Here is a 27,123-nt window from a genome sequence, read left to right as displayed (position 1 = left end):
GTTGCTAATGTGGAAAAGCTATTCTATTAAACACAATTTATGTCTCTTCATCTAAAGACATTTGAAGACATAGTAAGTGGAAAAATTGAAGTCTGACCTTCCTAATGCTGACTAATAGTGCTGATGTGAAATCAAAACCGATCAGTCAATGAAATGATTGTTTTATGATTGATGACGCATCTCGACACCTTATGACAGATCACCTTCGTGACAATATTGGCTCGTAGCAGAGAAAGCGCAGGAGTTAAATCACGATGCTGATGACACTGCTGTTGTGCAAGTCAATTATTTTATTGTGAGAAATCAGCTGTGGTCACTGAACCATCTTGAACTTGTTTCTAGTTGTTAAACTGCGTGTTTGTGGATATACCATTCAAAATAACAGGCCAATTCTGTCCTTGGAGGACATGCACTTACCACAAAATCTGGTTAAAAGATGTATTTGTTTGTTTGAATCATCTAGGCTCTGGACTAATGAAAGGTCAACCAGTGTCTACCATTATAAATAGTGTGCAGTTATACTTTGCAAGTTGTATTAAACGACAAAAAGATTTGTGATTTGTGTAAACATTTTACATTTTTATTGCTTTTTAGACAGAGAATACAGATTAATCAAAGAGTCCAAAGCCCATATCTTCATCTGACTCTTCTGATTCCTCTTTCTTCTCTTCCTTTTTCTCTTCCGCTGGAAACAGAAAAAAACATTTAAAAATAAATGCCTGTAACATTTCAGAATCAATATTTCAGCAGCACTTAAAAACCTGTGACAGCAAATGTTCAACTTTCTTCCATGCCATTAAGGCAAGACATTATAAATGAATACAACACCAACAGAAACTAGATCAACGTCCAACAGGACAATGAAATAGATGAAGCATAAATGCAGTTTAATTTCTCTGACAGAAGATGGAGAATGAAAGGGTTTATAGTCATACCAGCAGCAGGTGCAGCCCCAGCTCCAGCGGCCCCAGCAGCAGCAGCAGCGGCAGGAGCCGCCACAGCACCACCTGCTGGTACAGAGGTTAACTTAGAGAGGCCTGTGGAGGGAAAAAGAAGAAAACTATTAATAATCAACATCATTGACAACATTTTGAAATCTTTAAGTTGATTCAGAGGCCTTTACCGGAGTTCATGACTTCATTGATGTCTTTTCCATTCAGTTCACTGATGATCTGCAAAGAAATATTGAAGAGCTCATACCAGACACATCACCAACATCAAACATACAGTTGTTTCTTTTTAAAATGCAAAATGGCAAACCTTGTTCAAGCGTTCATCTTCGGCCTCTATTCCCACACTGCCCAAGATGGACTTAATGTCTTTTGCAGACGGGCTGGTGTTTCCACCAAGGACAGCCAGGAGGTAAGCGGCCACGTAACGCATTCTAAAGAGAAAAAAAAAATCAGACAAAATGGCAGGTGAACATTATGATTTTTTTCATCATGTGCCAATACAAAACTTAAAAGTCTTGGCCCATCAACTTGGAGAAACTGGTTCCCACTCACTGACCACACAGCTTTCTTGTCTTTTCCTTTTTTTTCTTTTCAGCTTCTATAAAAATAACTGTATGTGTAATCTGGCTGGGATTTTTAAGCCAGATGCCCTTCCTGATGCAGCCCCCCATTTTATCCAGGCTTTGGACCAGGACTAGGAGTACACTGGATGTGGGCCTTCTAAAACCATCATACATCATGTGTGGATTCATTTTATTATTTACTGTAAATTTGATATATTTAAATATATGATTTGAGCTCTGGTAATCAGAGATTGGCGCAAGTCAACATCTTCTGACAAAAATTACCAAATTAGTAATTGTGGGAAAAAATATATGCAATAATCAAAAAAGAGAGACCATTTACTTGATTTTGACATATGTCTGAGACAATTCGATGACTTTAGAACAAACCACCACTTTTTCATTATTTCAGTCATATTCATTGACAAAAAGTCCTAAACTCATTCACTACTGAAATGAGATTATCATTTAATCTGATTTTCTCCCTCCAGTAAGTGGTTTGCTGTATGTTAAACAAACAGTACAAAATACTAAAAAATATGGACTGCATCTAAAAAGTTTTTATATTTAAGTTATAGATTAGTGTAACTATTATTTGAAAAGGGACCTTCATGATTTTGGACATTGGTATTTGACTGCTATGGCGTTCAGTCTCCACTAGGTGGCTGTCACTTCTTATTAATCAGAAGAACGACCTCAACACCATTTATCAGTAATGTGGTTTTACATTAGCACAGACGAGCATTATAACAGCACTATAGCGGATTATTAATGGAGGGTCAGTCAAACCACTTAAAGTGGGTCAGACTAGCCCGCTTGGGGAGATGGACTTGTCTTAGCTAGCGTTAGCTTTGCTGTCTACACACAAGGCCGGGTTTAAACGCGTGTCACAGACGGAGTAAGTACAGGAGTGAACGGAAGCGTATTCTTGAGTATGATATTGATATTATTGTTGTTGTTGTTAACGTTAGTTCACCGTCACAGTGATACACCGTAATAACTATGACACACGTGTTGTACAGCTCACATAGTACAACATGGCGGCCGATGTTTGGCCGTCTCTCCTCCATTTCTACACACACTTTACCTCAGCTGCGTCACATTTAGCACATGTTAAAATGGCCGTTAAGCGCATGACAGGTTAAAGTGTCGCCATACGAAGACGTTAAAATAAGCGTCTGGGTTTTATGGTTCAATTTATTTGACTTACTTTTAAGTCTAAAGAGACACGAAACGTCGGTCACGCCAGGAAATCCAGGAGAAGGAAGGGGCGGTGTTGAAGAGCTACATGAACGGAATGCGTCAATTTCATTGGTCCGTTTGGATGACAGACACATACGTCACGATATCACGCGGTACTGAGTTTTCCATGTAACAATAACTGATGATGATTCATAATCATGATAGTTAGTTTAACAGTTATTCTGGAAAACGTTTTGTTATTTATTTTACTATGGAAAGTGTTATATTAATTTATCCCAAAAAAACACACACATTTTGAATATGATTGTTGACAGTGACTTAAATTACTTTTTCATTGTTTGTTCCCTTAAAGTTTGTAATGTTCAGGTTTGTTTCACTTCTGTTTACTCCGTTATACTTGTTTGCTTTTTTGGCTCTAGCAAATATATACCATATTGATATTTGTGTCAAAAAAAAAAAAAAATTCTATAATACAGACAAAAAATGGATATGTATGGGCTTTCAAATAATTTTAATCAAGAAGTGTCAGGATGAGGTCAACACAGTGTCACTGATGGACTGTCATATAAACAGTAAATACTACAAAAAAGTACCATAATGTCTCTCTACAACAGAGTAGCAATTAAGTAGCAAATAATGAAAATACATTGACAACAGAGGCAATTGAGGTTGTCACATAGTAGCTCAAATCCACATGTAATTTTCTCTTGAATAGCGTTTATATCTAAATAAACATATTGTTGTGCCAAATTGACATATTGTGCACCTGCTGAAGCACACTTACTTATGCTACAAATAATTACTCCTGCTGCATTATTTATTTCCATTTCATCAGCATCAAAAATAAAGCCCATTAATTACATCATTTATCTTCAGTTTCAATGTGGCTATAAATTGATTCTTCATGTGCCAAAAACATAGAAAACACTCTTGATTCATCATCCTGCACACAGAGCATTGGATTATCTAAACTACAGTTCACCCAGCTCCCCTTGTCTCTCCTGTGGGAAGAGCCAGTTGAACACAAAAACTGCTGCAGTTTTAATCTGTGTCACGTTTGTCACATACCACATTTTAAAGCCAAACTCTCCCAACAGCATGAGCAAAAAAACTACAAGTACCCCAAGGAAGATGCGGTCTATGTAATAGTTTGTCTTCTCTCTGAAGGTCCATTGCTCCCAGGGAAGTGCACGTCGGGCTTCGCTGATAGCACTGAAGTGAAGCAAAGCTTGGTCGTCCTCATACACCACTGGAGCCTCCAGGTCCTGACCGTCCTCCTCTCTGTCTGTATCGGTCATTTTACTGGTTTGGTGCTGCAAATTGAAGTTCACTTTAGTCAAGGTTGGTCAAAAGTAAAGATAGTGTCTCTCTTTTTTTGCAGCTGTCGTGGGATGAATGTGAAAGGTCTTACCTCACAGAAGATAAGTCCAACACATAAAGTCTGTGTTTGTCTCTACACCATATTCGTGCGTCCTCTGCATTCAGAAGGCCGACAGCCACAGGTGTGAGGGCCGTGAATGCCAGATTTGTTATGTGGCACCTTCCTCGCTAAGATGAGTGCTGATGATTAGACCGCACTCAGCAGTTTCAAATCCCTCAACCGGGATGAAGGTGACAGATGGTAGAATACGTGGTGTTTATCAAGGAGGGACAGACAGAGAGAACGAGGGAGGTTTTGTCCGGTCATCCAAAGCTGGTGATTTAAATACATAAAATGACCAAAAATTGTGTATTCTAGACCCAGTTTGTGTAAATAGTGTGACTGAAGTCGAACTGCTGATGAAGGAGAAGTGACACAGCTTCAGCAGAAGCTTGTGGAGGAATAGGCTCAATCACTCCAGTATAATGCTCTGTGGGTAATTCACTCAAATGCTTCAGTGCCTATTCATCACTCTGCTGTAGCTGCTGAAATATGGTTTGGACTAATTGAATTAGCTAAAGAGGTGCCTACATCCTGCAGTGATGTTATTATTGCTGTTTCATATGGTTTTGTGACTGCACGGCTTCCAGGAAGAGCCTGTTACCCCACGTTGAGTGGCTTTCTGTGAACTCTTAATTGCGCAGTATCCAATAGGTTATGATACAAAAGCAAATGTATTTGATAAATTCTATTCTATTTTTAGCCATCCTGACAGCAGTATGACACTCCATCACTGAAATGTCTCAACACCTATAGGTGACTGACTGACTGACATGAATTATTGCAAAACCTCTGAGCCACACTGGATGCAAAAGTACCACAAAAGACTTGGAAGCACCTACGTTTGCACAAGTGAAGAGGGACAGGGTCATAATCAGTCTAAACCAATGTTTTTATGCCAATTATCAAACATTAGCATGCTAAGATGTAGTCAATTTACTATGCGTTTAATGTGTTTTAAATAGGGATGCACCGAAATGAAAATTGTTGGCCGAAACCAAGAACATCCAAGTAATGATCTTTATGATGAGGACCGAGTACAATCGGGATGAAACGCAGGGGATCCGAGTAGATCTTAGTTAAAAACGTGTTGACAGACGCTCAAAAGCGCACTTTTCATTGTTTCCACTCCATGGTCCGTGTCAACCTCTTCGTATAGAAGATTTCTTGCTGCAATTAAGGAAATAACATTTGCCACAGATGCATCAGATGAGCTGATCTCTTTATTAAACTGCTCAAAGGAGGCGAGAAGAGAGAGAGAATGTTCTCCACCAATAGCCATTGGTGTGAAGAGATGACGACATCCTGAAAGGTTTCGTTGGCCAAGTTTTCAGTGCATGTCTTGTTTTGAACATTGTGAGACAATGAACAAGCTTTTTTGAACATGAAATTCTTGAAGTTATATGTTGGCATAATTCAATATGAATCAAGTAAGTGCATTTAGTGAAAGTAAAATAATGACAGATATGTTGTTTTTTTCTCTCTTTGATTATCGTCTTATTTTCTCAATGTCTGACCCGAAGAAATGAGAATAAATCAGAGTATGATTTGTCCATCACTTTGTTTGGTGTCTGTTTAAATCGGTTGACATCTCCAAGTATTACATAATTCCTTGAATCTCATGACTGGATCCTCCCAAAAGAATTGTTCCAGTTCTTCTTACAGGTTTACATCCGCTTTTTCTGTCAGGGCTGGCATGCTGGTGGGGCACGGGGTGGGCTGCGTGGCTTTACATAGCATGCAGCGACGAAGGATCTGGACCAGTGTGACTTGGAACTGCTTTATCCTGAATGCGTAAACCATTGGGTTCAGGGCTGAGTTCACGTGGGACATGAAAATCCCGATGTACATCACAATCTTTGGTATGTGACACTGTGGGCAGAAGAAGTTGATGCAGTTCATCACGTGTATCGGCAGCCAACACACAGCAAAGAGGAAGACCACCAAGGCCAGGGATTTGGCCAGCCTCAGCTCCTTCCGATAGTACCTTTCTCCATCGCATGTGGCCACGGCACGTTTGTTTAGCTGCCTCCGGATTACCCTAAAGATCTCTGCATACAGAGCGATCATGATGGTCAGCGGCACCACCACCCAGCCAAAGAAATTGAAGTACACCATGTAGTCCATCCTGATGACTGTTGTGAATTCACAAATGATTTCACTTGAACTGCTGATGTTCCCTTGGAAATCATGGTTATTCCAGCCCACCATTGGTACCAATCCAGAGAGGAAGGACAGGATCCAGCACAGACAGACTGCCACATAGGCCCTCCCCTGGGTCACGACGATGCTGTACCTGAACATGGATGATGGACAAGACGCCAAAAAGAAGATGTTACCAATAATCTAAAAGCAACACAACTGTAATTGTTTTCTTTGAACAAGCGCCAGTTTGTAGATTACTGTTCACAAAAAGTACTTTTCTTGTCCCATTTTCCATCAGGATCCAACCCATAAAGAAAAATGTAGCATGGACAACAGCCAAATAAACTCTGCCTATGTCAGGTATTCCGGCAAACAGGCACATTTTCATTTGCTTAAAAGCTTCTGATGTCTAGTCCATTGATTTGCATTAAACCAAGCAACAATATATTGTACCATGTCAGACATAAACCTCCTGCTCTTGATTTACTTGCTTGATGATAGAAAAAGACATTTAACTCTGTGACGCCAAACAATAAAAGAGTTGGTACAGAGAAGGTATTGGTACTTTTATGATTGTTTGTTTTACAAGAATGTTCTTGGCGCCTAATTTAAAAAGTAAATTAATCAGAAAAATAAGTGGTTCAATTGATTCATTATTGTCATTTTCATTCTAAGGAAACGTTATTTGTATTGCTTTTCAAGTGTATAGGGAGAATACTAATGAATTCAGGCAAATATGAACAAATATGTTCAATAGTTAAATCACATCAGTAATTTCTGTAATAGACTGGAATAAATCACAACCAGTAAAATATGCATTTCCTTTATAATTAAGTTACTGTCCTTAATAGCCATTAAAGTCAACAGTACCAAACCAACGTATCCCCTTTTCCTACATTTATATAAAAATATCCTGATTAAACCCATCAAACGCTTTTAAAAGTCGATATAAGTGGTTTCAAAATAATTGCTCACTTGGTGGGAATCTTGACTCTGAGGTACCGGTCGATGGCGATGGCCAGCAGGGACAGGATGGAGCCCTGAGTGATGATAAGCAGCAGGCAGGAGAGGAAAAGGCAGGTGTAGAACTGAGTGTTGAATCCCAGGCTGATGATAATGGCCAGAGGGATGACCAGAGCCCCCACGGCGATGTCAGCCACGGCCAGAGACACGATGAAGCAGAAGGTGGTGTTGCGTAGAGTCCTGTTCACGCACACCACCAGCACCACCAGCACATTCCCCACCACAGAGGCCAGGGCAATAGCTGACTCAATGGAGATGTACATCATGTCCACATGCTCCCGAGACTTGATGCCGGGAGAGGAAGACATCTTTACTCCTCTTCGCAGATTTCACTTACCATTACTCAGCTTGCATAAAACTAAAATGAGATGCTGAAACTTCTTGTTTCCACTTTGGCTTTTGTCTAAGCTCGGAAGCATCTTCCATTCTGAAACTACTTTTCATAATAACTGGCACTTAAAAAAACTGAGGGATGCTGAATGAATAGAACTCCGTGCAAGCTCTACACAGGACTGTGCACAAGTGCATCATTTCCACTGTTACACGCTTACTCTCACTCTCTTCCACTGGAGTGAGTCATAAAATCAAAGGGAGGGACTTTGTGTCCTGCAGCAGCCTGCAGCAATACCTTTACTCACATGAAGATGCATCTCTCTCTCCCTCTCTCTTTTTCTCTTTCTCTCTCTCTGGTGTGGGGGGTGTTGGGCAATAACTAAACAGACTTTTATCTGATGTTTTAGTCCATCTCAGTATCATGAAAAGTGCAATGGCAGGAAAATGATGTGTCATTATTATCAGAACCAACCACAGCACTGACAAGTTTAATTCTCAAGGAAGAACAGCCTGATCATATGTCTTATAAATATAAATATAAATAAATAGTTTGTACAGTAATTCAGTTTATATTTCAATCATGAATTTTTGGCTCATACTGGTCAACCTTTCGGACTTCACTGCTCCTCGTCGGGATTCGTAGTCTGCAGAGTGATACACCATAAAATGCACTTGTTATTTATATATATTGTTTACCTTAATGTTTATTTTGAACACAAATTAAATGAATTAGAAACCTGTTAGAATTGCAGGTGCTGTTGGTCAGCGTCAATCTTCTGATATAAAAGAATTGACGTATTATACAGCATTAATTGAAGTAATTAACACAATAGATGTTATGCCTGTAATAGACTTTGGCTCTGGCTCTTTGGCTCTCCTTTCCCCTGGGTCCTGAGGATTGATTCCTGTTGGGATTCATCATCTCTTAATATGACTGAAATGTCTCTTTTCCTGATTGATTAGTTAAACTGCACATGTTGCACTTAACATGTGTCATTAGCCTGAAGAATATGGAGCTGACTGGAGTTACGTAATCAGGTGTGGCAGCTTTTTCCCAACCATTATCACCAATAAGTGCACATTTCAGTGCATAAATTTAATCATGGCTTGGACAATGTGGCTCCGCATCCTCTGAACAAAAAGCCACCAGATGGCAACTGAGATGGTTTTGGCTTCACTAAAGGGAGCGATCGTGTGTCCCATCCATAAAAGGGCTCATTTAACTATTGCCTCTTTAAAACAAGACACAGACACAGCACTGTGTTTGCTATCTAAAGGAGAGCTTTACATTTTCATATCTATTCTTCATTTTCTCTCCTCACAACTGAAACCCAATCTTTGTCTGCAGTTCAAACAGCCAACTGATGTACATTTGCGTTAAAAAAAAAAAACGTGATTTAATTATCCATTGGGGAATGAAAAGACATTTGGCAGCGAGCATCACTGACGAAGCACTCACTAAAATACTTTGTGGTTGCCTGAGGAAGCACATTCAGTATCTGCTTGTAAATAATTACATCTGATGACTTCTCTTTTTCTTGAAGAAGAAAAAGGAATCAATGAGTCAGGGTGTTGTTTCGGAACACTGTCTACTGTATATTTTGTATAACTGTCCTTTCTGTACAAAAATACAGATGTTTTACCCCAAATCTAGATAATGAAATCAATCAATCAACAAATAATTCATACAGTTAAGGGTCAGAAAGACAACAACACATTCGTACGTTAAACTCTGAGGTTCACTTCTACTTGTTATATTGACAATGAGATGTTGTCTGTTGTCATTTTTGACATCATGAACACACTGATGCTCATATCATGAGGTAGTTATCATAAATGTGATGAGTAACACCTGTGTCTTTTCTGCTAAAACATTCCCAAGTGGCTTTTGATAATCATACAATTGTGCTCACCACGCCATAAATCAGGGGTCTCAAACTCATGGGGCCAATGCCCCCAGGTCAGGAGGGGGTCAGGAGGGGGCCGGTTGACAAAAACATATATATATATACTTAATAATATTATTTATGATGCAAAATGAATGTATTAATATCAAAAACAGACAATTATTTAAAATTACATAAATAAGAGTGTCGACAACTGTAATTAAAATTCGTACCAGGAGCCATTTCGGCCAATGCCATTCGTGGCTCGGGCCCTAACAAGTGTATTTATATATGTAATTAAATGTTGTATATGAAACATTTAATAATTTGATAATTATGACCACATGTCTTATTATTACTGTAACATTGCGAGCAAACATATGTTATATTCTATCACCTCACTGGCAGCTGTGCCTCAGCTACACATTGTGTTTAAAAGACGCTGAGGTCGTGGGCCATGTTTTCATTATAACATGATTAAGAGGGGGTCCGCATGTAATCGATTGGGGGGCCGCATGTGGTCCCTGGGACGCCAGTTTGAGACCCCTGCCATAAATAAATAAATATATATCCCCACTTTTGCCCCTCCCATCTCCTTGTAGCCTTGTGTCTCCATGGCCCCTCCCCTCTGCACACCTGCACCAGGCTAATGTCACACCTGTGATTCACCTGCTGTGATGTGGATGCTTTCCTTCACTCTCAGAGTTAGTGAGAAGTAAAACAGATGATAGTGTTTTAGCGGTGGTAATGAAGAGAGTCACAGAGGACGGAAGCCCCGGCTGACATGAACTGAACGTGGTGAGTGTTTGTGTAGCCCACATGTTATTTTTTTGGCCAATGATGGATAGATACTTGTACAAGAACTGGATTCAGTGTGTTTTCTGCCCGAAAGAAAGCACACACACTTTAACAGTAACTTATTTGTTAGCTAGTAGAAATGTTGTGGACGAAAATTTGAGAGGAGTGGGTTGTCTAACACGTCAACATGCTGTTTAGGAAGCTAACTGCTAATGTTGCTAACACTAACAACAAATCATATTTTTTTAAACAAGCTCAGATTAGTCAAGAAGGTGTCAAACAACATACAGACACATCTGCAGCATCAGGGAAAATCACATTTGAACAATTACGTTGAAATATTACTGCAAGACTTCATATTTCCTTATGTTTTTTGTTTTTTTTTATTTTGGGATGTCGAGTGGTGATTTGGTGTAGTATTGCCCCCCTATTTGGCAGCTATTTGCATAGAGGAAACCTAATAAAGTGACAAGAGTGACAATGTAGTCAATGTTTAGAGATTACTTTTGCATAGTTGTAATTTAGTTATTTGAGTTACTGTTGGCTTTCAACACTACCTTTTCCCCTATTTTTATTCCACTAGTTCTAGGAAAGTTAGTAGAGGATGGGTTAAATTCAAGGAAAGAAATTGCCTGAGGGATTAATAAATTATAAGAAAATAAATAAATAAAAACAGCCCATTGGTGGCCATTCTCCTCTATTCTCTGGACACTTTTTCAGACCATTCTCTGAACCACCCTAAACCCTAAAGATGATTGTGCGAGGAAAAAACCCGTCGGTCAGCAGTTTCTGAAATATTCAGACCAGCTAAAGTCCACATTAAAACTAGCTTTATATCACTTTTCTTCTGCTCAGTTTGAACTTCATCACATCATGATGACCTTGCCTACATGCCAAAATGCATGCAGTGTTGCTGACATGTGACTGGCTGATTTGATATATGCAGTCTCGAGCAGGTGCCAAGAAAGTGTCCAAGTGAGTGCATGAGCTCAGAAAATAAGTCTGTGTTGTTTGGGATTTTTAGAAATGAGTAAATCCATCCATCTATCCATCTTCTACCATTTCATCCTCCACATTAGGGCCGTAGAGGGCACTGGTGCCAATCCCAGCTGACATGGTGCAAAAGCAATGCGTATAATTATAAATATGCATAAGTAAGTATTTACCTGTCTGATTTATTTGTGATCTCGGGTTTTTTTTTTGAGAAAGCAACGATTGCTTTGCTTCCACTTCTAATAGCAGCCTCTGTTTAAGGAAGCGAAATTGGTGTGAACTCGTGAGCCTTTCAAACGTACACACAGTGATCACATTTTGTAACCACAGTGGTTAGATTTGGTCAACTTTTAATATTACAGTTAGGAACAGAGCTCCTGTGAGAGGGAGAAGTGTTTAATCTGAACACTATTTCTAGGATTAAAGTTTTTGGAACTAATAATTTGTTCTTCAAAACATGTTTAGTTCACAGGATCAAGTATAAGTGTGGTTTCCTGTGATGGTGTGGTGCAGAATTTCCTGTGAGATTGTTCTGTTTTAATGAAGATAAGCACAATTTTATCTTCATCTTTCTAGATCCCTCAGTTTATGAGTGACATAAACATAAAACACCACAGGTGTGAAAAAAACAAAAACCCAGCAGTTTAGATTTAGATTAGGATTAGAAGCATGTTTGTTAGAAAACAAAGGGTTAATATGATCAGAATAATTTAGTATTCACTGTAACTGACTGCGAAAATATATGGTTTTGGTTGGACTTTTCACCAACATCCCCTCTTTAGTTGCTGCATGTAATTGTAAATATTAATTGAAAGTTACTTTCCAGCTCAGCGTTGTAGAAGTAATAATCTTAGTAGCAAGTAGTAATCTTAATCCTGTCCAGCAGCAGAGACCTAGTTTCAAAGAGGGAGAAAGTAACAAAGTGACATTAATAAGTCTGAACATTCATGCACCTTATTTAATCTATAAACCATTTGTTTAAGATAGTACACTATACTATTCTGCCTCAAATCTGGCACAAGAGTGAGATAAATGATAAAAAGGTGGCACAACACTATCAGTCATTAGAAAGTACAATGAGTGCGAGTGAAGTGATCTAAACACGGTTGGAGGTGCTCGTCACTGTCGTTTTGGCTCCTTGATTGTCTCTCTGGCTGTTGTTGACTTCATGGTTGGATGCACTTGGCTGTGGTGGTGGATAGACGTGTGAGGACTTCATTTCATGGTTGTCTCTTCACCAGCTGTGTGGTCACCCCGTTGACTTCAGTCTCGGTGTTGTGTCCAGCAGCTATTGCTGACCGTAGACCTGCGGGTGTACGTCCCCCTCAGGTATGTGTCTGTTTTTGAAATGGTTGATTGAAGAACTGAACAAACAACAAAAACAGCAAATAATTGCAATATTTTAATCTTCAATAGCTTTATAACAAAAGTTCAATATACAGTATATTTACATAATGTTTGTACAGTGTCCAAACACGCTGAGATACAGCAATTATTATTTATCTGCATCCACTAATGTGCCATAAAAAGTCAGAAAATTGTTTCCCAATTTTGTCCAATTCAGTTTATTGTCATAGAGAAGCTGAAATTTGATAATTGATTAATCTAATGTCAAAAATAGTTAATTTCTGATTTATTGTTGCGCAAATACATTTAAAACAAGTGGCTAAAGTTTTTTTCAACAGTTACCACAATCTTAAATATTTTAGCACAATAATTGTTTATCAACTGAAATATATATAAAAAAAATAGTCATGTATCCATTGTGCTAAGTATGTAAAATAGCTTAATTTGGCGTCCGTTCAACGTTCAATGATGCAGATCCATTTGTTGAATGTTGGTTTGTTGCAGTTCCACTCAGATTTGCTACAAGAAGACCTATTCCAGTCAACTCCAAGATATACTGCAGGTTTATATATTGTGTGATCTCCATATTGTACTTTGTTTGCTTCATTTTCATGGCTTTGTCCTCCCAACATCACAGAGAAACCAATGGCAAAGACTCAACTACCAATAAGGAAAGAAACAGTTGGCGGCATCTCTTTCTCTAGTATTGGCGTAGTTTGCACTCAGCTGGTTCCCACTCCGCATAATGAACTGCGTCGTTTACTTTAGCGAGCCGAGTGAACTCCCCGAGTCAGCTTTTTCATGTTGGCATCCTGCTTACTCGGCTTTAAACCGAGTGGTCTATGCGTTCAAAATACGAGGATAAGAAAAGCTTATCAGGAGATCTGAAGACAAGCGTTTTGCGTGTGGGGAAGAAAATTAAGGATGTTAATCAAGTCGGACAAAGAACAACAATTTCAGCAAAAAAACATGATGAACTTCAAACTTTATCTTTGAAAGATTAACTTGGGTTTGGTCACATGAGCAGAAATTCAATAATACACAGGTGCATGAGGACCAAATGAATTACAATTCAAATAGATTTCATTATTGTATAACGAGCAGTGAAACTAATTCAAATGTTGCTGTTGAACGTGTTAGTGGCAGCATGTGATATTTTTATTACATTTAAAAGAAATCATGATACTTTGGAGCAGTGAATATACATGCAGAACAATCATCATCATTTACTCTTAGCTTAGCACTGCAAATTGTTGGTTTTCACCGTTGTTACTATAGATCATCTTTGATTTATTGAAACTGACTCTAGTGAATCCTGAATAAATGGATTTCAAATGTTTGAGGCTACTTTCAGTGTTAACATTCTTGATGTTTTTACTCTTTGACCAACAGGAGTTTTATCAAAGTGCTTCATTGAATTTAGCTTTTATTGTGGTGTTCAGGGTAATGATCAACTTTGGCCACAAGATGGCATTTGAGTGGCTCTTCTGTGTTGACTGAGATGGTTAAGTCCCAAGCACTCATTGTACCTCTCAAGAAAGGTAATAGACTGTATAGTTATCGCCTGAGTAGGATCATCTCCATCCCACAAACTATACAACCTACTACCTCACCTTGCTAGGCTCAACCTCAAGCACAGCATCCTTAAAAACAAAACAAGAACAAGTTGTTAGAAGGCATCCGTTCCACCATTGTCGGTGACTCCCTTCATCCATGGAGCTTTGTAGATGCACGCAGACTTTTGGCATCACAGCAGATCGTCCTGTCTCCTTAGGAAAGACAGTAGATTGCATAGTTATCTCAGAGGGAGGACACAAACCCCACAACTATTCAATCTACTACCTCAGCCTTAAGGACAGATGCTTTTGCAGGTCACAGTGAGTTGGACCGTGTCAGTCAAACTGTGAGGCAAAGTAAAGAGGAACCAAGTTAGTTTCGAGATGTCGGGCAATGTTTCTAACACATGCATACATGTCCTTTAACCGCATTATTCCATCGATGATGATTCCTCCAGTGGAATGAGGTTAGTCTGGTAAAGTCATCGGGTTGACACCACATGATTCTCAGTTGTAGGATCATCACGGTGCTTCCTCCACCACATGACATGCTGTCTTCTGATCAGGAGTTGCTGTGAGTTCACACTATATGAGCGACCAGAAACGCAGAGTCAAACGCTACACAGTCCTTCACCAGGTGGAGCCCGACTACAGTGTGTCTCATCATGATGCATGACGACTCCCGCAGCAACAGACAGGAAGTTAGCAAAGCTTCGTTGTATAGACGCAACAGTGACAAGTGCAATAACTTCATGTGTAAAATGGTCTTGTTTCTTAGAGAAGTGTTTTTCAACCTTTTTTGAGCCAAGGTACATTTTTTTCATTGAAAAAATAACGAGGCACGCCACCAAACAAAAATGTTTAAAAAATTATACTCTGTAGCCTATATTAACAATTTAGTAATTCTTATCAAAGTGTCTTGAATATTTATATCCATATTATTTGCAGATAATTAATTATTTGTTTACAAAAAAATGTTTTTAGACCAATTAGGTGAAATTGGATCATTTCCCACGGCACACCTGACGATCTCTCACGGCACACTAGTGTGCCACGGCATACTGGTTGAAAAACACTGTCTTAGAGTAAGCCTTTGAAGTGATGTATGGCATCTGACCAATTCCAATGTACAAAAGGAATACATCTTTATTAATTATTATTACTCTCAGTCATAATGCACTTAACAATCAGAAAGTGTGGCGATTGGTGGACAGATCACTTGTATTCAGATGGCAAGTTGGCACATAATGAGCGGCAGCTGTGCCAAGAATTAGTGCCTACTTCCTGACATGCAGAACAAAATAGCTCAGTTGTTCAGTTTAAGGACGTCCTCTCCGTCTGTTTCTTTATTAGCAGCGAATGCAAAGCTCAGAGAAGAAAAAAAGGCACATGGCAGTACTTTGTCCATTTTAGGTTCGAACCCATACTCAACATCTGTGGTGCAACTTGTTAACGTCCAAACTTCACCTTCACATCTATATACAGTTTATGTTCTCCAAATAATGGTGCAGCATATTCTTTTAAAAGCGACTTAAAGGAATTTGTTGTTTATAAATGTTTTCACAGAGCTGATTGCTGCTGCTAAGAAATCCTGCTGTTGGTTTTTGGTTGGGGATATTTGAGAGAGGCTGAAGAGTTGACTTCAGAGAATTGTCCTTTTTGCTCAGCGTGAAAGGCACTTCATGTCAATGTCTATTTACTGTGCCAGCTGGAGTCTGGGACACAAGCTGGGCAGAACTGTCTGGCCCCGACAGTGCCATACTCCGGCTGAGCTGACTGAGCCCAGACACTGTTATTGTAGATGGCGGTAGACGTCCCATAAGAAGGCCCGGACACTTTGCATAAATTAGCATGTGAACCGTGGTGGTTGAAAAGCGGCTGGGCAGTTCATTAACATTCTGAATTCCTCTTTGGTCTAATTATACTGACAGTGATTGAAATGTTTTGGCAGACTGTGTGGCCGCAGCTAGTGCCAGGCCGTCCTCACTGGGGCGGAATGAAAAGGCACATGGGCATCAGAATTGGGAGGCATTAATTGAGATGTTGAATCATTTTGACTGTAAATGTATCAAACTCTTCGAACTAACACGCCACCGCGTAAAAACTAGAAATATCACTTAACCCTTTAAGGTACGCACCAAGAAAAAAAGCAAAGGAAATATTATTTCTTTGCATTTTTTATTATTTTATTTTATTTACTTATGATAACAATGACATATATATATATATATATATATATATATATATATATATATATATATATATATATATATATATATATATATATTTTTTTTTTTTAATTAGACCCTACAGTATTTTAGATACAGGCCTCTACCAAACGGTTGAGATGTCTATTGATATTCTATTCATAATAAATCTGGTTTGCATAATTCATAAAGTACAACATTCAGAACAAGTCACATTAATTAATAAAGTGTTAGTGAGTAGAGTAGTACCTTAAAGGGTTAACAGAACAGGCAGTGGCAATACAACTAAACACATGTTTGTTACCTTTCTCCAAGTTGTTGTTTAACATGTATTGGCTGTCGTGTCTTAGCAAGATTATGCTAGCAGGATTTTCTTAGAGGATTGGAGGATCCATTTAATACAGCAATTTAGAAAACTTTAACAATTTCTTTCACATCTAATATTTACAATATTAACTGGTAATATCTAATATGGTTATGTAAAACAATCTACATTTTAGCGTATTTTAATCTCTGGTCAGTTTAGTCAGCAGATATCTAATCTAATGATGTGACTGGCAATTTATACCTTTATTGTCTCCAAATATGAACACTAATTAACACCTGCATTAAGACGCCATAGTACTATGAGGGTAACCAATAACTAAATGAGTAATAACTAATAGTATAACTTTCATAGGAAACCCCAATGCTGCTAATGATAGGAAAATGGCTGCTATCTGAAAGAGTACAACAAAGGAGAACTGATATGAATCCATGACTGCTCCTGAAACAAATAAAATGTCAGCGAACGCATCGCTGACACTGTTTGTTTACCGCTAATGCAGACCGAAATGCCCAGGGCAACTCTCTCAAAGTGGGAATTTAGCAGATGAAGGCACACACACAAAAAAAAAAATACCATTACAAGTTGGCGATGATCCATGGTGATCAGTGGAATTTGAGGGACGATTGTGCGGTTTCTCGCCAACATTTGGTGCCAAGAAATGAGCATTGTCTGCGTGCCAAGCTGAATTTCAGTGAGACAAGAAAAGGGGGGAGGGGGGGCGATGTCGGAGATGCAACATGGCTGAATCCACAGCTGGGGGGGGTGTGGGAGGAGAGCAGAAGCAGCAAAGCAATGAAATGATGCCATGTAAGACGGCGGTGTGACACCAGCACAGGAAGGTAATGGTGCTGTTTGTGCTACATGAGCTCTGTGTTCCCAAATCTAGAGAAAGATCCTTTTGTTTTGTACAAACAGACGTTGCTCGTACGTTAGAACAGTGGTTGTGTTTTGTGGTTTTATCTGAGTGCTATCATTTGTGATCCTGCTTAATAAACTCAGTCAGTTCACGTCCATCTGGCACGACCAACTCAGTCTGCCATTCATCGTTCAACGGCGGTAACAATTCTGACGTCCATCTGAGTTTTATTAAGGAGCAGAGGTTTCAAATTATTTGTCATTTCAACGAAGCATCAAATAGACTGAGCAGTCTAAAATCATTTTATCTTCTATTTTAGTGTTTGCAGACTGTGCTGCTGTCACCGTGACTGTCTTGGAAAATCAGGAGGATAATTTTGTTGAATGGGTGACTGTTTTTGGTTTTCAGCCCCCAAAAGAGTCTTTTCTTCAGTTGTAGTAATTTTTTTGCCGTGTTCCTGATTGATGCGTTCTTTCTTTCTTCAACATTTCTTGTTTTTTTTCTAAAGCTAAATTTAGCAATTTTAAAATTAAATTATTGTGATAGAGGAAACTATCGTCATATAAACAGTTTTAGCCAAAGCCGAAACGGACAAATACTGATCCCAAGTAATGACCTTGTGACCCTTTGATCCTGCAGCTCTTTATGGGGATCCAGACCCCAGACTGGGGGCCATGGGACAATTTCCCCTACAGTATGTCAGTTTGTCATTGGATGGACTGAATAAAATAACAAGAATGGGAATATGAATTACCTTTTACTGTTAAGAGGTGCCAGAGTAACCTTTACTTTTAGGATATTGCACTTATTCAATACTTTCGCCCTTTTACCTTATGCAACCTTACCTTATGAAACATAAGGGAAAAAACAAATGGGAAAGCATTTTAAAGGATTCACAAAGATCCCGATAGGTGGTGTAGGTTGACAGCTGCCATAAAGACATGCTCGAAGCAAGCATAAAAGATGGAGCGATAGAACAGAGGCACTAGATTCCACTTGTTTAATGATTACTTCATATCAGGTTCAGAATCCAACACTAAACAACTTTAATATCTTGTTTATTTTGCATGTTTTATTGTGATTTCTAAGCGTCCTCATGGGATGAAGGAAAGTTTATTAAAACGTTTAAGATGTCGTGTTACAGTAGGTGTGAAATCATGTCCACTCAGGCTGTTTTCATAGTTGTGAAAAGCACCGCGGGACAATTTACAAGGTTCAGATATATTCAGTCTGTCAAGTTCTGTACAATATATTGCTAGATCTCTGTGGATTTGAATTGTGCAGTAAAGCTTTTCCTACCAACAACTGTCTATAGTAATTCTCATTATCAAGCTATGAACTAGATATTATTTTGAACATGACAATGCAATGTTATCTCCATATTACCACACTTTTATTTTGGAAATTTGACTATTTTGTCACAGTTTTGATCACAGGATATGGCTTACTTAGTAAAGTGTCTAATATGTGGCTCTGTCCTCACATTGCCTGATATTCCACATAAAGATTTAAAGGTGCATTATGTAATAAATCTAAAGCAACATGCCATAAAATCCTCCTAATATGTCACAGAGACTCAGGAATAATGTTCATATAACATACTGAACTCACCAACAACAACAGTACAGACAAACTACTTGCATTAAAAAATATATTTTGCAGACTGCAAATCATGTTTATGTTTTGAAATCATGTTTTGGCATGTGGGCCAAAGTCAGTGGAGTCTCAGCTGCCGAGTTACGTCAGAATACGAAACCTAAAAGACCTCGGTATTTTGAATTTGAACGTAGTAACCGTTTGGCACCTTTAACAGATGGCTTATTGGCTCTACAGGGATAAAAGTAATAGATGTTATGTTTGATATAGCATTGAAAACAGATTCTTTGTATAGTGTGAATAGTGCAATTACAGTAATGATACTCTATTGGAAAGATTCCGCTCCGATGATGTTTATGTGCCACAAGCCATTTATGCTAACACAACAGGAAGAGTCTAATGTGTGTGTATACAGTGTGACCTGATAAAAGCAACAAGCAGAAGAAAGAGACTTTGATCCTGGTAACCACAGAGTGACTCTAACCACGGGGAGGAGAGTAACGCAAATAGCAGAGGATATGGCTTTCCAAACAACATGTCATCAAGCAGCATAGCGAGTTCATCTGAGGAGAACTTAGGGGGAGGAGGAAGTAAGTTCATTTTTTTTTTTAGCCTGCCCTTCCCCTCAGTCCCTCTGCCATTTTTTCTCTTCATTATCTCTGTACAGTAAGCCTCAATATGTCGATATCGCACACTCGAAACACAAACTCGCCAAGCGTACTGAACTAAAGGCACATAGGACCACAAATGATTGCACAGCCACATAAACTGTGCCCACGTGTGTACTTTGTAAGAAAGAAAAAATACTTTATATAAGAGATTGGTCTGTTTCGATATGTCCAAGTAAATGTAATATCACTGTTTTTACAGTGTCCATGTTTCTTGTGGCTACAAAACCGCGAATGAACCGGTGAGACTTGATCCGAAACCGAGACCCTGCAATCTTGCGATGCAAGCCCCTTCATGTATAGAACAATGCTTGTAAGTCAGGGATCTGGTTCATACTGGTTTTTTTTGAGCAAACCTATCAAACAGGAGCAGCATCAAGAACAATTCACTAATCAGACGATTTGACCACACGGTTTATATAAACCACATATTAGTTCCTCATTTGTGATTATACTTTTTTTTTTCTTTTGTGGTAAAATGGTGAACAGTGGCCACGCTACAGTTTAGGATAGCAGATTTCGCACGAAAACGATTCTGCAAAACCAGAATATAATAATGCCTTAAGGGATGACCCGATTTCAGTCTTTTAAGGTTATAATAATGACGTCTTTTATGAGAGGATGAAACCTTTTTGTTCACTGGCTTTGCAGTGTCTTTAGGCCCTGAAATGTCTTTGTGCATTTTTCTTTCTGCAGTTCTGTACTTAAGAGGGAGTAACACAACCACTAACGCTTATTTTTTGACCTACGACATGTTTTCTATCAAACATAGCTGTAATAAACAGACCGCTCATTATTTACAAATGATATGTTATTAACTCGTAATGTATTTAACCCACGAGCCGAGCAAAAAAAAAAAAAAACGTTGACGATTAAGGCATTGTGAGGAGTTCAAGCAAAGCAGACACGTGTACAGCGATGGACGATGGCCGTAAGAAAAGTGTGACAGACAGAAAATAAAAGGAGACCGAGCACAAAGACGAGTATCGAGGCCCAAACAGAAGCAGAAATCAAAAATCTGAAATACCTGGAGGTGACTTTTTTTGCATAGGTCAGGCTACTGTTCACCCACAAAGAAGGTCATGGTGGCTACTGAAAAAAAAAAATGGACAAAAAAAGCATTTCCACATTCCTCTCCTTTGCTTGCAAAACGAGGGAAAGGCTGAGTATGATACCAGCAAGGAACCCCACTTGAACAGGGGGCTGGGGATTGAGAGCAGTTTTTTGACCATGCCCTCCTCTCTCCCTGCCTACTTCTGCCCCTCTGCCAAGAAGGAGAGACGGCAAGGAAAAGGCGAAACAGGATAAGAAATCGTAAAAATGTTGCTTCCATGCTCTGATTAAACACATGGAATTTTTTGAGGAAATATGTAGTTGATTGAGTATTGTCGACAAATAAAGGTGGAACTGTCGATGTGTGTGTGTGTCATCAAAAAGACATTTACTTGGCAGTAGGATTAGAAGCTGAGAAGGAAGCGAGACAGAGTGCGGTAAATAAGCTCAGGTAAAAGAATCAGCAGTGAGTACTTACATGCTGTCTTGTAACAAAGCCGACAGGTTTGATAGATTTTATCTACAGTTTGCCAAACAGTTCAGTGCCAGATGTTCCTTAAGCATCTCGGAGCAAATGAGTTTCATGCTCCTCTCAGAGCCGTGCAGTAAAGCCTTTTGTCAGCAGTTGGCATCATTCCCAGGTAGTACATGCTTCACAGTTCCCATTTTCAGTCGTCATTCAGGACGTCTTTGGTTGTTCTGCACCTGCCTGCGTTTTTTTTTTTTTTTTAATTCAGATTTGTGACACAGAAGAAGACGGTGTCCACCAAGTTTGTAATTAAATTTGAGTGTCGTAGTGTTTGCAGTCAACATGACAGACGTGTGGTCGTGGATGTTTTACCACAGTATATCCTGAAGTCATGAAGGGTGAGGCACGAATAAAGGCAAGGTCTCCAAAAAATAATCTCCAAAAACAATGTTTAGTGAGGGTCACCACCAAGAAACGAAAAAAAGCACTGCACTTAATCCAGTGTAAATGTCCTGAAAAAGGGACAGTGTGAGTGTGTCACCACCGAGTGCCATGGACACTCATCGGTATCTTTCCTCAGGCAATATCCAAGGCAGCTTCTTGTGTGATGTCACTGACACTTTTTCTTTTTTTTCCTCTTTAGAGCAATTATATCCTTACATATACTTCATTTGATTTCTGTCCTCATGACGTCTTCTTTCCAAAACATGCTGTTTATAGTCTTGAAGAACGCTGAAAGTTAAAAAAAAAAAAAAAAATCAATCAGTGGTGACATTTCAGGCGAAGGAGAGGAGAAGAGAGGAGCCGCAAACTCCCTTTTACAAATCTCACTTTGTGTCCCTCTCTTCCTGCTCGCAAAACAGCAAGCTTGTAAAAGTTTCAGCTGCAAGGACTTGGGCCAGCCTCCACTGGCACCGTTTCAAAAGAGCACTGCCTGTTAGAAAAATGGTGGGGACAAGTCTGCTGAGGGAGTGTTGGATCTTTGCATTCCCTTCCACCACCCTCTCCCTCTCCCTCTCTCTTTCTCTCTCTCAGGGACTCGGGGCAATGACTTTTACTCTATGCTTTCAGGGCAATGCCAACTTGGTGCCAGCTCAGTCATTTAGACATCTGTTCATCTGCTAGTGATTCACAGTGTTCCGGATGGCCCCCGGGGGTAACTGGTCTTCACCACAGATACACAGAGAATAGGAAATGCATGCTACAACACTGTTTCCTGAATACTTTGTCCTCCATTTCAGATGTGTGTCAAGCTCTCACGAGGCTCAGCGCGGCTTGTGTTACAACTCACAAGGTTCCGGCTGCTTTGCCTTTATTTCTGCTCTGAGTTTCCTTCGGGGATTCTTTGTTTTAACATTCTTCTTTTCAATGCAAAGTTAAACTTTAATACTTAAAAACAGCAGAGCAGGTAGTGAAAGAAAGTGCAGTATGTTCACACCTCTGTAGTGTTTAATGGAGTTTTAACTTCATACTTCCATATGTTTTTGCCATATCTGCTTTGCATACATGACAGAATAGACGGAACTCCTATCTGTGCTCCAGAAACTCCAGTTTAGCCTGCACACGACTATCAGCAACACAAAGTGCATGCTGTAAAAGTGATTAGGCTTCAGATACTTTTAAGGCAGTGTCAAAGCATGTCTTTGGAATTTACGGTAAGCAGCTACGTGTCGTCCGTGCAGGTAGCTGCCAGTGTTTGTCTCGGTACAGCAGAGTCAGCTGGTGTGACTATAGCATAATCAGAACTGAGGTGGTTTTTTTTTTGTTGTTGTTGTTGTGATTGTCTACTTGCACCAGTGTCTGAGGTTTCTATTGGGATATCAGTGTGGGAGTTGACTTAAAGGTAGACATATGTTTCTTTGTGTTCAGAATTTCCATGATTTCCTTTCAACATGATTAAACCGTGATCTGAGAGGGAAATCACTTCTGCACAAACTTTACAGCCTTACAACTGACTCTGTTAATGTCACAGGAAGCTTCGACCAATCATCTGGCAGTTGCAATAAAATATATGACAACATCTGCTGAATGTTTCAGCAATAATTCAATCACAATATTTTTGATATCATGTTAATGAACCTTTTTGAGTGTTTTACCTGTTTTCCTGCTCATGTAGAAATGGTTATCTTTCAAGGTGCATTATGTAATAAATCTAAAGCAACTGGCCATAAAATCCTCCTAATATGCCACAGAGACTCAGGAATAATGTTCATATAACAAACTGAACTCACTAACAACAGTACAGCCAAAATATTTGCATAAAAAAAATCAATTGTGGTACATTTTAAAGTCTCCATTTGTAAGAATGTGGCCAAAAACGGTTACTACACACAAATTCAAAATACCAAGGTCTTTTAGGTTTTGTTTCCTCCGCCATTGTAGTTCAGACGTAACTGACAACCCGTGACAAATCCTCTGACTGCAATGATTTGTAGATGGCGGTAGGTGGCGCCACATGCCAAAACATGGTTCAAAAACATAAACCTGATTTGCAGTCTGCAAAATATTTTTTTTAATGCGAATATTGTGGCTGTACTGTTGTTGTTGGTGAGTTCAGTATGTTATATGAACATTATTCCTGAGTCTCTGTGACATATTAGGAGGATTGTATGGCCAGTTGCTTTAGATTTATTACATAATGCACCTTCAAGCTTACATGTTGATGTATTTTACAAAAACAAACATGTGCATGGTTAGCATTAGCTTTAGCTAAGTAAGTACTTCTAATGGGCCACATTATTGGTGTAGGCTAGTGGTTAGCACTCTTGCCTTTGCAGCAAAACCTGGGTTTGTGCAACCCCATTGGAACAAGGGCCTTACTGCATGGAGTTTGGATATATAGGAAAAGATGGGTTAGCAAATCTCTCCCCACTACCACCTCTTTCTCTGCGAGGTCACAGCCAAACGCAGCCACTTCTATGCTCCCTTCTTTCTTGATCAACAGTAAATATTTATTAGACCGTTTACATCGTGAGCCATGTCAAAATTCCAGTTTTGGCACACGATACAGGCCGACAACCTTGTTCAACCTTTTTGGATCAGTGGTCAGATTGTGAGTTTATTTTCATCTTCAACCCGAGAGGCTATTTTGGTTCCTGAATAGCGTCTTTCCATTTATAATGAATGGACGAGACCTCCTGGCATTGTCTCTCTTTCTATCCCTCCACATTCCTTGAACAATTCCTCCTTTGGGAATAGATTAACACAGATTTTCCTGTTTCGTCTTCATTGTTTGTCTTCCTGAGATATGAGCCCTCTCTGAGTTGATGATTCACCCGGCTGTACAGTACCATCGAGTTCACATCCTCACTGACGTGCTGTTTCAGCACTAAACCCACGAGTGAACTAAAATACCGTCTTCACTGCCCCCTCCTCAAGCACAGGTCACTGCCACTGGAAGCTATACCTTTATGTGTCCAACATAATTCTTCCTGGCTTTGTGTTTGCACAACTGTGTTGAGTAGTCCCTGTTTCACCATAACTTTGATGAATGTGTTTTCATTTCAGTCAGGCTTGTTGTTACAGTTGTTGTTATAGTAAGAGCTGGTTTTACAGCCTCTCTGGTGCTCTCTCCGTATTTGCTGCAGCTTTGTTTACTTTCTTGCTTGCAGCAATAAAACACAACTGACGTGAAAATGATTTGGAAGGTGTGCGTGTGGGGTGAGATTGGCACTGTAGATTATTTATCTTTATCTTGATGGCTTCTCTGCTGCTCCCTGGAGGTCACGGGCCTTCCTTAGGCCACCTGCCAACTGCCATGTTGCTGTCATCTTCAGAAATGCCAGTAAGGCCACTGGGTCTCTGGAGCCCTTTTCAGCAGTCAGAAGTCTGGACAGTGTGAGCAGATCTGTTGAAAAGACGGAGACAAAGACTTTCCTTCTTGATCGTGTCTTGTCATTCGCTTAAGCTGCGATTACTCTCCTCCCATCTGATAAATCCAGACAGGACTGAGACAGAAAGCTTCCATTCTGATGGATAATTAAAAGAATTTCAACACTGCAGCTAAAGGGAAATGGTTCGGTTGCTTTGAGAATATGCATGAGTGAAATTACAGGACCTCCATGTGCCCCCTGGTGCCTCAGAGCTTCTTCCTTGCATGGTGTGCTTTTGTCTCTTGGGGCACAGCAGCATCTGGTGGTTGACTGCAGAAATTGCACCGCTCTACTGAATGATTTCACTACCGTGTCTTTGTTGAGTCTCGTGTTTCCAGCCTCATGATGCGTCAAACTCGCACTGTTGCACACAAAGTCAAACACAGGTCAATGAACTCACATTTGTTCTTGACTTCACTTTTGTCTCCTTTCCTCCAGAGTAAAGCCAGGAACATTTTCATTACCCTTACATCAGATTTTTTTTTCATCTTATTTTTTTTTTTAAAGAAGAGAGAGCAAGAACACATATCATATGTTCATGTTGTATCATATTGCTGCTCCAGCACTCACATCTACTTCATATGCTGCAAATAAGCATAATTAAAAGAAAAGATTAAAGAGTTCACAGATGAGGACAATTAAACATTCACTGAACATGTCAGAGATGGAGAGATTGCCATGGATCAGCTCCCATATGACACACGTGTCATATTTGTCCCAAGTGGAAACCGGTATTGACGTCAAGAGTCTGAACTTGACATGTCACCTGTAACCAAGCTGTCAGTCACACTGGTGTTCACTCCTACGTGTCCTGCTTTATTGTCTACTTTCTTTAAGGGAGCTGTATGTTGCTCAATGGCGGCCATTTTTTTCTACTTCTACTACTGGTTCCACAATACATAGAAACTTAATTCAATCTTCAAAACGCTCAACTAAATCAGGACATTTGCGCTTGTATTTTTGTAATTGCAATATTTAAAAACACATTTTCAGCTTTTTACTCGTTTCTCATACTTAAATCACATCAAGCTCACTTTGGTTATTATTCAGTCTATTCAGAATTCAGAAAGGAGATGCAATCAGAAATTACTGAATATTTTATGTCACTGTCTGTGTTTACCTGTGTGCAGTCTAATCTGCTCATCTGAATCAGCTGTGTGGCACCTGTAGGTAGTGGTTGCTCTAGCGATGGCACAGAGAGGATCACCGACACATTCCAAACTACTCATTCATATTGCTAAAATGTCTTCACAGTGAGTGTCATAATGCACCGATGAAGTCCCTGATATAGGTTTTGTGAGGAGTCGCAAATGGGTGCGAAATAACAGTTTTGAAATGTGGGACTTTTGTGCTTTTGGAGTGGAAGAGGTCAGTTTATTTTGTGCTCTATGGGGAAGCTGGATGAGTCTCAGTTCAAATTGTGAATATTGAAGTTTGTACATTGAATTGGAATTAGAAAGAGGAAGCAGAAAATGTGTGGGGTTTTTTTTGTTTAGTTTTTTTAACGAAAAGATGAATTGTGCCAAAAAACCTTGAATATTTTTTGGAAATTATGAAATATTCCAATGAGCAAAATGCAAAGGAATAATGCCCTAATTGAGCTGAACGTGTTGAAGTTTGAACGTAGTTTCTGTGTTGAAGTATTTGGAACTAAATAAGTGAACAGGCAAACAATATAGCGGAATAAGAAGTAGTAGAAAAAATGGCCACTTCAGAACAACGTACATTGGAGATGTTTGCAGCAATCTCACTGTAATGTATCATGGTTTACGCAATGCACTTTTAAAATTAAAATGGACGTCCGTGTTAAATTGAATGTACACATACGGCTCATGCCTTTTTGTTTCATTGGAA

General features: G+C 39.3%; 2 protein-coding genes across 2 annotated transcripts; both read right to left on the bottom strand.

Annotated features, from left to right (window-relative positions):
* Positions 1–551: 551 nt before the first annotated feature.
* Positions 552–2,852, bottom strand: rplp2 (ribosomal protein, large P2). The gene is made up of 5 exons (XM_083891853.1): positions 2,727–2,852; positions 1,261–1,384; positions 1,124–1,172; positions 936–1,037; positions 552–685 (listed from the first exon to the last, which is right to left on the bottom strand). Exons 2-5 carry the CDS (start codon positions 1,381–1,383, stop codon positions 609–611), a joined length of 351 nt encoding a protein of 116 aa, XP_083747979.1. The 5' UTR covers position 1,384; positions 2,727–2,852; the 3' UTR covers positions 552–608.
* A 2,946-nt stretch (positions 2,853–5,798) lies between these two features.
* On the bottom strand, positions 5,799–7,615 carry LOC310929652 (adenosine receptor A1; the record flags this gene model as incomplete). Its single annotated transcript, XM_083892470.1, has 2 exons — positions 5,799–6,435; positions 7,260–7,615. The coding sequence occupies 2 exons, from the start codon at positions 7,613–7,615 to the stop codon at positions 5,799–5,801; spliced, it is 993 nt and encodes a 330-aa protein (XP_083748596.1).
* Positions 7,616–27,123: the final 19,508 nt, after the last annotated feature.

Source organism: Microchirus variegatus (genome assembly GCF_963457635.1).
Source record: "Microchirus variegatus genome assembly, chromosome: 7".
In the NCBI taxonomy this organism is placed as follows: domain Eukaryota; kingdom Metazoa; phylum Chordata; class Actinopteri; order Pleuronectiformes; family Soleidae; genus Microchirus; species Microchirus variegatus.
This window is presented reverse-complemented; position numbering and strand designations above follow the sequence as displayed.